At 40.0% G+C, this 12,290-nt stretch overlaps 1 protein-coding gene across 1 annotated transcript in view; it reads right to left on the bottom strand.

Moving 5' to 3' along the window:
- The window catches only part of CLASP1 (cytoplasmic linker associated protein 1), a gene marked incomplete at its 5' end in the record, with an annotated part of 124,107 nt that overhangs the window by 76,462 nt on the left and 35,355 nt on the right, over positions 1-12,290 (bottom strand). The window contains 9 exons of the mRNA XM_009075580.1: positions 685-852; positions 3,315-3,392; positions 4,085-4,144; positions 5,103-5,173; positions 5,907-6,042; positions 6,867-7,012; positions 8,313-8,405; positions 9,218-9,291; positions 10,224-10,376. Of these exons, the coding sequence (XP_009073828.1) occupies positions 685-852; positions 3,315-3,392; positions 4,085-4,144; positions 5,103-5,173; positions 5,907-6,042; positions 6,867-7,012; positions 8,313-8,405; positions 9,218-9,291; positions 10,224-10,376 (979 nt within the window). The remainder of the gene's footprint in view (positions 1-684; positions 853-3,314; positions 3,393-4,084; positions 4,145-5,102; positions 5,174-5,906; positions 6,043-6,866; positions 7,013-8,312; positions 8,406-9,217; positions 9,292-10,223; positions 10,377-12,290) is intronic.

The raw sequence follows: 12,290 nt of genomic DNA, 5'->3' as shown, positions 1-12,290 counted from the left end.
AGCTATTCATGTACAGGAGTAGACTAACAAAGTTTGTTTAAGAATAAATACAGTACTATAATACAGGTTTCTTTATAAAAGCCCTAAGAAAAAATTTAGTATTCACATTATTTGAGTAGGAATATATTTTTAAGAATGCTTTTTAAGGATTAAAAAAGTTACGCCAATAAGTTATGGAAAATTTTCATATAGGTCTTACACATAAATCAGACATTTGGAGCCTAAGTTGACTGTACCTCTAAGAGTAGTTACAACACATAGATTCAACAGAAGAGTTACATATTGACTTTGCAATTACAACTCAAATTTAGTCATATTTTTTCTCTTGTACGGAAAGAAGAGGCAGACTTACACCTCCAGGATAAATGCTAAATACAGAACTTCAATTCAAGCACTGTTGTAAGAACAAGGAATGACTAACAGTATCTGCTGAGCACAAAACCGTTCCTAGAAAATTACTTATGAAGCCAAGATAAGGTTTATATTTTTAAAGCACAATAAAGGGTTCTTCTGGCTTTTAATTTTCATACAATGTTAGCCAAAAAAATATATATATATTTTGGAGCAACCAAGTGTTGAGTCCCAATGGTGACCAGAAGAGACAAAGCAATGCGATGGCTCCCTCCAATTCAATGGAGCTGTCTGCAGCTGTTTAAATCGAGAGGTAGTGACACAAAGACTTACTTGAGACTCTCCTGGGAGCTGGAGGAGGAGCGATCTGACTGTGGCAAGGACACGATGCTGTCAGAGTTCTTCAAATGTGACTGCAGGGCCTTCTGGTAGGAAGACTCCAAAGTGTGGTACAAATGCTCTGCCTCTCGGCTGAAGTGGCTGTGGAAACCCCAGTAACACCTGGAAACAAGGCACAACACTGTGAACGTGCCCTTGTCATGTTTCAGTGGGCAGTGGAGCAAAGGCACAGTCAGAGCCCTTTCCACTATTGTCATTAGTGGCCTCCTTAGCCCAGTCATTTCATCCATCTGTTGCCTCATTACACATTTAAGGCTTTTTTCAACCCACTGTATTGCTCCAACAGCCACACAGAAGCAAATCAAAGAACCACTTGTAGTAAAAACACAAGTAGAAAACAAAACTTCATTACTTAAGAAATCCTCATCCCTTGAGCTGTCAACTATACATGGGAGACTGTAGACACACTAGACTGACATTAGTTTGGGACTGGGTGTGCAATAACTACTTCAAAAACTTGCCAAAGGCAGACCACACATGCATGGGCCTCTTTCCGGAAAGCACCAGTTGGTGTTTTCTTCCTTAAGTTTAACAACTAGCTCTCCTACAATGCTGCAAAGACAAATCTCTGTACTGAGTTGAGGCTGTTGACTGTCTTTTTGGGAAGAAGTAACAAGGAAAGAGATTCTCCCATGGACTACGAATCAGTGTCATGCTGAAAATAAAAGAGCATTTTAAGACGATGATCCAAATCTCCTGTCTGATAGATAAACACCATTCACCCTTGGCACAAAGGAGATGAAGACTCTCAGTACTTTTCAGGGGGCAACTAATGGGCAGTTTAAGAGTAAGATAATTAGCTCAAATGAATCAAGAATTGTTTGTGTGTGACAACCAGTCCTCAGTGAAGCCACATGCATTCTCACATCACTAGAAGAAAACAAACTTGTCTTACAATCAGCCATGCTGCTATTTAATAAACATGGGAAGAGAGAATTAAGCATGCTCTCTGAAGTCTCATGCCATTCTCCTTGCTGTCTATTCAGCTTAACTAGCCACCTGCTGTGAAGTCTCAGCGCCTACTGTAATTTTCAGTGATGGACACATTGCCTTTCAAAAGGATTTAAGCAGTCTCACTGTGAAACACCTCTGTTTATAACACAGCATTTAGACTAATAAAATTTATTGTTCATTGATTTCATGTTTTACAGCATCCTCTTTCTGAAGAAAACTATTCCTGTAGTGCTCTGTTTAGAAGAGCATGATCCTGGTGTATCAGCATACTATCATAAATACAATCACATTAATGGAAATGCATGAGATCTTCAACAGAAGAAAATTAATTGCAAATATTCAAATTTCCTATAGAAAACACAAAGATATTGTTTCAGTGTCATAAAATATTTATGTTAATTTAGGATACCATTTAGCACTGTACTAGGACAAGGACTTTTACTTCAAGAGCAGCAAATAACACAGTGTATTTCAGCTGTATGGGGCCTACAAGGACCATCTAGTCCAAGTACCTGATCATTCAGGGCTGACCAAGAGTTAAAGCCTCTTGTTAAGGGCATTGTCCAAATGCCCCTTAAACACTGACAGGCTCAGTGCATGGACCACCTCTCTACAAAGTCTGTTCCAGGGTTTGACCACCCTCTTGGTAGAGAAATGCTGCCTAATGTCCAGTCAGAACGTTCTCTGCACAGGTTTAAAGCATTCCCATGTGTCCCATCACTAGATCCCAGGAAGAAGGGATCAGCACCTCTCTCTGCTTCTTCTCCTCAGGAAGCTGTACAGAAAGTCTTCCCTCAGTGCCTCTTTTCTCCAAACTAGACAAGCCCAAAGTCCTTAGCTGCTCCTCACATGACATTCCTTCCATCCCTTTCACCAGCTTTGTTGCCCTTCTCTGGACACACTCAAGGACCTCCTTCTCAAATGGTGGGGCCCAAAACTGTACACTGTGCTCAAGGTGAGGCTGCACCAAAGCTGAATACAGTGGGATGATCCCCACTTTCAACCAGCTGGTCATGCTGTGCTTGATGTACGCCAGGATGGGGTTTACTTTCTTGGCTGACTCCTACTGAGCTGCTGTCAGCCAGCACCTCTTGATCCCCTTCTGCAGAGCTGCTCTCTAGCCACTCCTCTCCCAATTTACACTTGTGCCCAGCATTACTGTCTTGTATATAGGGAAAAAAAAGAAAAAGTATATTATCAATGATATATCTCTATGTAATGTGTTTGTGTCCTAAACAGAAATCTCAGTTAACTGCAAGCAACTTAAACTTCAAAAAGAAAGACTAAGTAACTAGTTTTCAACTCTAGACTGCTGAACAAGTTAAGCAAACATTTTATCTGCTCAGGCAGAAAAAAATATATTATTAAGTGAAATAAGCAGCATTAGAAGATGCAATACATACAACTCAGCCCTGTGTGATCACCTCATGTGGCATGTCCTGCTCAAACACACACTCCCATTGAAGCCAAGGGGAAGTTGTCATCAGCTGAAGACAGGACAATTTAACTTGTCATGACTAGAGTCTCAACCATGCAACACCACTGACTCACAACACAACTGGGGCAAAGAAGGGGATGAAGAAAAGACAGGACCAACAGCTTCTACTTACTTTCTTGCCTCTATCCTGGCTTCAGAGTCTGCATCATGAATTCCCTTCTTTATTGTTTCAGCTAACACTGATATGTGTCTGAAATAAGAAAGAAAACATTATCCAGTGGTTCATGAAGATCTGCCACACTTATAAACAAATGACTAATTTGATTTTGCCTTGGTCTCCAAGAACAAACAGTTCATCATATCCTCCCATTTCCACATAGGATCCTTTGTAACCTTCATTTATTTACTCTTACGAGTCAGTTTTAATTCACCCACACTGCTGTCTAGGAAACAGCCAGCAGCATTCTTCATAGGTCTTTAGTTAGCTATTCAAACTGCCTGGATTCAGAAACACTCTCTGAAGCCTTCAATAGTCTTGTGCAGTCTAGGGCTAGGGAAATTGTGTCTCAGACTTTTCTCCCACAATTACTTTAACTGGTCATTACTTTGAAGTAATGTAGAAGCCTCAGAAGCTCCTGATAAGAGGTGCAGTAGCCTTCACCTCATCCTCCCAAATCAGGGTGCAAAAGGAATAAAATAAAAATAAAAAATTGAGTTCAGGGACTGACTCAGACAGGTTTTCCAAGGCACAGGAGAGATAGACACACTGAACTCTGACTGACAGGAACACAAATGGTGTGTGTGCACATACATAAATGCTTCTCCTGGTGGCAAAAATACCTCTACCTGATACAATCTCACCTCCTAGATTATCCTATCTCCAGAATTAACCTCCCCAGATAAAAGTAGGAGAGAACTAGCCCACTTGCATTCAGAGCTTACCTTTCTAGGGAGTGTGTTTGCCACTCCTGTAACAGCAAGTCTAAAAATTCAAAACAGCGTCTGAGAGAAGAGAGACAAGAAATGCTGAGTTAACAGAGACAAACTGGCTTTGCCATATCCAACTCTGAACAGCCATCTTTTGTTAGAAAGCTTTCTGGGACATCAACATCCAGTGTTGACCCCAAACAGAACATCAACATCTTTAAAAACACCCTCAATAAACAGTCTGAAGAAGTAACTGGAGGCAGTTCTTCTTCTCACTATGAGAAGTCTGAAGAGAGGGCTTGACATAAAACAACCCCATTTATCATGAAACAGGATATAGGCCCAAAGATCCATGTTGACACTTTGTGCCTGTTAATTCAGGCTTCACACAGAAACTTCACAGTTAGCTTCACATGGGGACAAAAATCTTCGCGACTTCAAACTCATTTCAAAAACTAAGGCACAAGTGTGCTGAAATTTGTTCAAGGTTTGTCACCAAATGGAGCAACCACAAAGCCCTTCCTCTTGTCTCACTAGATAAGAACTAGCTAATCTACACAGACAAGGCAAGAGTCTCCCGGTGAGGCAGAGGACTGAAGTACTTCGATTTTAAGTGCAGAGAGAGGACCATTAGCACATCCAGTCCAGCTTCCAGATGATGCTATCACAAAGGCTACTTTTGCTACTGGCTCAAAAAAACATGTCACTATAACAGCTAGGAGTGGGGAATAGCAATGTGTCGGTAAAGAAGCCAAAACAATCTGATGTTATAACAATGTGTATGCAAAAAGAGTAGCTTAAAAACACATTTCTCCCCGTGGAAAAGTGCCTTTTCCTCTCTGCAGTGCTGCAGCTTATGCAGGATAGTTGACTGAATGTGATCCCAAATCATGGGAGAGAATGAGATGCATTCTTTAGTAAATGTGTATATCTAACCTTTTCACAATTAAAGACAAATATATTCATTTAATCTGAAAGCACATATGCACCTATTTACTGGTAAAAGAAGAGTAAATTCATACTAAATTCTCACCTTCTAACTGCAACAGACTTGGAGGTACAATTACTGGTTATGATGGGTATTAACCGAGGGATGTGCGTATGCTAGAAGAAAACAAACAACAAAACCAGGAAGAAATCTTTACACAACAGTTCAATGAAATCAAAGGCATTTCCTCCAGCCACCTGAGCCCAGTATTCACATACTTATTGCTGTTCAATTCTTAAAAACAGAACTGCTAAATAAAGGAACACTAACAAATATGGTCAGATTTTTATTACTAAAAATATTTTACATTTTATCTGCTAAAAAATATCTTTAACAGATATTTTATTTTCTTCTATAATGACAGGCTCCAGTGAGTCAAAGAGCTGAAGACAATGCAGGAGGATCTAAACTGCCAGTGGTGACAACTTGGGTGACATCAAGCTACCCTACAGCTACCCAATGAATCACTAGGCAGAAGTCACTGCTGTGAACTAATAGTTTTGGGAAACATGAACTGTCTGTGAGGTGTTTTAGAGCATAATTAACAGGAAGAGTCTGTGCTGCAAGGCAGGTTTAAAACCCTTTCAAAGAAAAAAGTTTGCTCAGCTCTTAGAGGGATGGAAATATCTTGCTCTGTAAAAAGAAACATTTTTCCTACCATTTTGGCAGAGCTTAGCAAACACCATCTACACAAGACTGCACGACATCTGAGACAGCCAAGTCCAGCACAATCAGAAAAGTAGATTAGGCACTTAATCTAATTTTTATTGCAGCAGCTTTCATATTTCATCAGAAACACCACAGTATTTGGAAATTAGAACATTGTTCTCTTTTGATGTATGTACTTACTCGAATGATTAATCTAACTGCTACAACACCAGAAGTGGCCATGACTTTGGCACTATTCGGAATTAGATTAAAAATTGTTGGCATAATGGCTTCTGCCCCATGGTCAAACTTGTTTCCCAGAACTGATGACAAATGTCTGAAAAACAGAATGAAGTCATGCTGGTAAGTGAGCTGAAGATTAAGCGAGTCAGACTTCTTTCTACAGAACATCTGACATCAGCACATCTGACATCTCAATCTTTGCAACTGCCACCTCCTCCCCAACTCCAAAGGACAGAGAACACCATGTTTCAAAACGCAGTTTCTTTACTTTCCTTTCAAACTTCTGTTCTACATTCGTATGAACCCTGAGAAATAGGAAATTCAGCATAAAATAAAGTGACTAGCACAGCTAAAAATTTAATATCAAACAAATGAGATCACGTTGATAGAATGTGTTTTTCTGTTAGTTTATATTACAACTTCTCTGAAACTTTCCATTTTGCTCTAATATGCACAAAAAAACCCTGTTAGAAACAATGCAACTGCCTGTTTTGCCTTATTATGCACCAAAACCCCGTTAGAAACACTGCAGCACCCTTTCTCTTGAAGCATTTCACAAAGGATAGACCATCAAAATTAAAAACTAGCTCAACCTGAACCTGAATAACATGTATACGTTTTCAGCTTTATTGTTCAATCCTTCCCTACTCATGCATGAAGGCATTGCTTCCTCATTCATTCTGCATTTCTCCAATCAGCATCACTTAACACTCGAGAACATGGTTTTACGTGCTACAGAATTGCAGAACTATAATCAGTGGCCAACATGGATGTGGCTTGAAACAGCAGTAGCAAAATCATGCTCTACCTCTAACTGTGTAGTACTAGCAGCACAAGTTGCATCCTAGTTGTGCTTTAACCACTATCTGCTCCTTTCTTCTACATCCCATTTCAAGCACACGCAGACAGCAAACTTACCCCAATGTGATACAAGCCTCTCTCACTACTTGGGATCGCAGGTCTTTAGCAGATAATTTAAATGCTCCATCCAAAAGCCTTAAGTGTTGGAAGAAGTTATCGTATTCTGCAGCCCCAGCTAAAAGTAAGGACCGAATCTTCTTCAACTGTTAGGAGCACAAAAGAAATTAGTGACTGTTAATGTGTAATAAATATAAGGGTAGTTATGTTCAGGGCCCATTCCTGGTTTCCAGGATTCTTGTACCATTATTCCTCAACATGCATTAAGGAACTCAATTCTTCATATCCAAGCAATTTTATTATTTCTTATCTTATATTCAACTCTTAGGTTAACATACTCACTACAATTATGTAAACACATTAGCTAACTTTCAGAAATTCAGAAGTGTTGCCTACAGCTAATCAAACTGTATGGTTAATAACCCAAACATTAGTTTTTAAGCCAAAAGATATCTTAAATATTCCTTTCTGTTCAGCTTCTAAAGCATAGGTTGCCTCAGAGCTGACTGTTGTATTAAAATCTAGACTTAAAGGGCATGGCTCACACTCAGGTCTGAGTAATACTGACTTATATCCAAAATGTGTTCATTGACTTCATTAAAACAATTATCTGGCTCTAATAGAAGTGGAACCCTGACAAAATGGGAAATTTTCTAGTAATATTACAGGGACTCCCATCTCATCCTTCAGATGTTCCTCTGGACATCTTCACAGGCTCTCCTGTATACCAAGGTACCTGCACATTGACTCGATTTAAGCTCACTGTTAGTCAGTACAGAAATAAAATTAAACAAAAGTAAGCTGAATCAGCAGAGTCTGACGCTCAGCTCTGTAATACAGGATCTGACAGACATGTCAAAGTTGCTACACCAAAGACAAAAGTCTACTGTGTAGACAACACTAGGCATCTATTTATATCACAAAAACACAGCTCACCTCAGTAAATAAAACCCAGTCTTGATATGCACATAACACCCAATTTTGCACTTCCACATTTCCCACAGTCATATTTGTTTATTCACAACCTAAGTGTGCAAATTCTTTCTGAATTATTTCACACCTCCTTTGGCAGAAGTATAAATGAGTTTCCACAAGCAAAGTAATTTTCTGCCTTCCTTAACATGATATTATAAATATACCCTTTGACATTTTGATTTTAGCATCTTGCTAGCAAATTCTAGCTTTACATCTGGATTTGCTGCATGATTTCCAGTTCAACCTGATGCAGTCTCAACAGATTCTTGTGTATCAAATAACATTTTTGTCTCACAGATGTAGTGTAAGTTCAGTCTCATATGGAAAAGTTTCCCCCAAGTCTGGGGAACATAACAGGTGCTCACCACTAAAACTATATTCCAGCCTTACTCTGAGGTTCTCCCAGTACCCTCTCATGGGATTAAGCTCAGTGTAGAAAAGCCTTATATCCATAGAGAACATATCACTTACCGCAGAAACTCTCTGTTCCCAGTCATGCTTATCATCTGATAGTATCTCTCTGATTTTGTTTATGGATTCCTCGAGATCCCGGCTGGAATAAATCTATAGATTTAAATACAAAGTACCACTGTAATGCAATATATATTCCAGAAAACCAGATCACTTCCCAACTACATTCTTATGTTCTTTGCTCCTCCATACTTAAACATCATGTGCTAGCCTTGAACACAAGTGGCTTTGCATAATGCACAGAATTTACACCCACTGCCTCCAATTAAAAAATTCCAAAACGATCACAAGATGATTAAAGGATCATCTTTTATTATTTTACTTTATTCCCACAATTTTAAGCAGCTCCCTGCAGATACTAGAGGCCTATATTAGCCAAGACCTACAGAAGATCATGAGTGGACATGTGCTCTTCAGCTGTCCCAATAATAAAGCTCTGGTGAAGGACAGGGAATATGTGATGCATCTCAGCTATCCAGCTAAATCAGCAAACATAAACTGTCCAGTTGTCACACTCACAGCAGCAGCAATCCCTGAGACACAAGTCACCTTTACTGCCTTCACTTCCCAGAGGGTACAGATGAGATGGAATGAGGCTCCTGCTGACTTCAGCTTTTGTTTGACCAGACTGCAGTGTGCACATCCAGTTCCAGCTCCATGTCTACTCCTGTGATACCTCTACCACAACCCTCCCACCCCCATTCCCCACACTTCTGAGGATTTCACACAAACCTGGCAGACACCACCATTTTAAACTTCCCTCCCTTCAACTTCTACCTTGCTTTCCCCTTAAAGAAGACTTATCAACATCATAATGAGGCACAATTTGCTGGTGATTAGCATGAGATCCTATATCCATCTTCTGCTTTTTAGTACAGTGTGGTTTAACATGTAATCCCACTTACCTGAACCGTTGGGACATCTTCAAATGCCTTAATGAAGTCTTCTTCATCCACAGCACCTGCTCCCTCTTTGGCTGCTGACACACAAATGAAAGAGCCTTTTCAATCCTCTTATCAACACGAGAATCAATTAAGAAACCACCAGCTATCAAGGCACTTAACCAGGAGAAAGTTCACTATCCATGCAGCCTCAAAGTGCTGCAGAGGTAATGAAAGCAGAGACAGGGAAATACAATGCCAAGCACAGGCTAGATATTCAGGGCATCCTTCAGCTCCTAGGCACAGAGGGCACATTAGGGAAGTCATTACAGTAGTCACTCAACAGTTAGGGGATACAGTCTGAAAGATGAAAGGGAATACTTACTTTAATTATATGGGAGATTCTATTTTAAAGGATTTAATCCCATCTATAATAGATGAAGGTGGAGATCTGACAGGTGCACAAACAGACGAGTGATAAGGAAGATAAATAGTCTCTGGAATACTAATCAGATTAGAGACTGCCTGATATAGGGAACTTTCTGCATTCCTCTAGGACACATGTAGAATTATTGCTCACATGTAGAATGACTGCTCAGTTTTCTGTCTTCATTATCAGCAATGCCCAAAGGTCTTAGAAGAAAGCCAATGTGTCAGTTTTAGATTACAAGGGCAGAGCTTTAGCATGTAGCTGTAAGCAGCCTGTCTCAGTTCAGCTAGAGTTGCAGCTACAAAGGCAAAAATCTACACACCACAACACCAACATGATTTACTCATAGCCCTCAGTGCACAACTGCACAGGCCCAACCTTACACAAACTGAAAATGCATTCTAGGAATGTGGCGACTGCTTGAAGATTTATCCTACCAGACTTCAGTTGTGACATGCAGAGAACATACATGTAATAATTTCGTAGGGAAAAATTTGCTACTGGATTCTGGGTGTCAGCCTGGACGTCCTTGCAACAAGCTCAATACAAACACTATAAATACTTCACATAAATGTCAGTTCATACATGCTGTTGGCTTACTTGAAGACTTGGAGCCCAGAGGTGCAGACCCAAGCCTGCGGGTAGTCCCCATCCCAACTCTGCGGGAATTTGCAGGGGCCTTTGAAGATGTAGAGGAGCTAGCCGAGGAAGGTCTGTTCCCATCCACGGAATCTTCATCATCAAAAATTTTATCTGCCAAGAAAATCAGTTCAAATGAAGTTCACTGAAGCAAAGGGATATCCCAAGGAACATGCCCATGCTATGGCAAATATGCTGCATGTTTCGGTCTGCTCTGCCAGCTCTCATCTTAGCAGTGCCCTCAGTTAGTCACAAAAGGCTACCAGGCCACTGAAAACTTTGCTATTGCAGCCACTGTAATAAGCCCTTTCTATGAATGCATTCAGATAAAAGGAACAAACTTCAGATCTACAGCAGAAAGATACAAGCCACAGACAACACTTGGAGTGTCTCTAGTCTGCATCCCTCGGAGAGCTATTTTGCCATGGACTGTAGTGAAACCAAGACCATAAGCAAATCCAAGATCCAACTGTGGAGAGATGCAGGCAGCAGAGGCTTCCCTGTCACACCTGTCAATTGCCTGCACCAGACCAAGGATAACCCAGGTAACTCAGGGAAGTTCACATGGCAACACCCATGCTGCTGATAAACAATAGACCATTAATCACACACCATCTGGAACTACAAATCCACTTTCACTTTTTTAATTATCACCAGAGATTTTTTTGTACAAGGAAATAGAAAAAGTTACCTCAAACGCAAAAAAACATAGAGAGTATTTAAAACTTATAGAACCTTCCGTGCACATCCAACTTCAGCCTCTACTGCCCAATGTGAACATAAATTAACTCAAAATGAATTACAGTCACTTTGATTCTCGGCGAAGGTCATTTCAATTCCACAGGAGTGCTTATATTGCAGTTTTACACAGATTAGCTAATTCACTTGAAAAAATGCCTTGGGTTGAAAGGTGACAAATCCTTTAGGCAGCTGATATGGATGGCACATGTAATTATCGAGGCCAGAAAGCCAGTTCAGTCCCCATCACTTAGGTTCTCCATACTAACACTTCAAGATTTGAAACCTGTTTCATGCCGATCCTCCTCCAACAGACCAAGACAAACACCCGCTCTCCACTGGCTTAGGAACATCTCCTTCACAAATTTCACTTGGCAAAAGTCAAGCAGGTGCTTTAATCCATCCCTGATCAAGAAAGCACCTGGGAACATCTACTAACAAATACAGTCTCCTAGTTAGACACTAACGAATGAAATTCAATACAGGTTAAGCTTTCTGAACGTAAGAAAATAACTCATTAACACTATAGGCACATTCTAGGGGAGGCAAAATAATAGAAAGAAAAGCCTGTACTGTTCTCAGCCCATCACAGATCACCTCAAAACCTAAACACTCCATTTTCAATATGTACCCATGTACACAATGCCATACTCCAACCACAGCACAGCACTGAAATGACAAGTTCAGAAAAGCATCCAGAAAGTTAAGAAGAGTGGCCAAGGGTATCTTTCCCTTCAATTTTGATGCTCAAGAGCTCTTGGAATATGGAAAAGGGCTAGGGGAAATAAAAGCATATAATAAATAACAGGTACTTGTACTGTTGTTCAGACAAAAGTGAACTAGACAAAAATAAAGATATGAACTTTAGCTTAAAGAAATTTAAGATCACACAGCTAAGGAGAAGAATGCAAGCCACAATTAAGATGTGGGCTCCCTGTAACACAGTGCCTGAAGGCAGCCATGGAGACCGTGCTCCCTCCCTATTGACACCAGTCATGTTCTGACACATGTAATTCAAAAATAATTTGAAAAGAGCTCAGGGAACAATCACGAGAATGATTAAAGGATTAGAAAATATGTTTTTAATTCAATTAAATGAAAATTCACTGCATGAGATTGTTTAGCCTCGCCGGATTCTTAATAAGTTGCTTGATTATATTGTGTGTTAACACAGCAACTCAAGATTTATTAACGCAGTTTTACAAAGTGATTTATTAATACCGTTTCTTACCTAATAGAAAAACATACAACAAGGCCACTGGCTGTAGGTTAAAAACAAATTAAGTTCTG

Source organism: Acanthisitta chloris, unplaced genomic scaffold (assembly GCF_000695815.1).
Source record: "Acanthisitta chloris isolate BGI_N310 unplaced genomic scaffold, ASM69581v1 scaffold35, whole genome shotgun sequence".
Taxonomy (NCBI): Eukaryota; Metazoa; Chordata; class Aves; order Passeriformes; family Acanthisittidae; genus Acanthisitta; species Acanthisitta chloris.
Note: the sequence above shows the minus strand (reverse complement) of the source record. Positions and strands in the feature narration are given on the sequence as shown.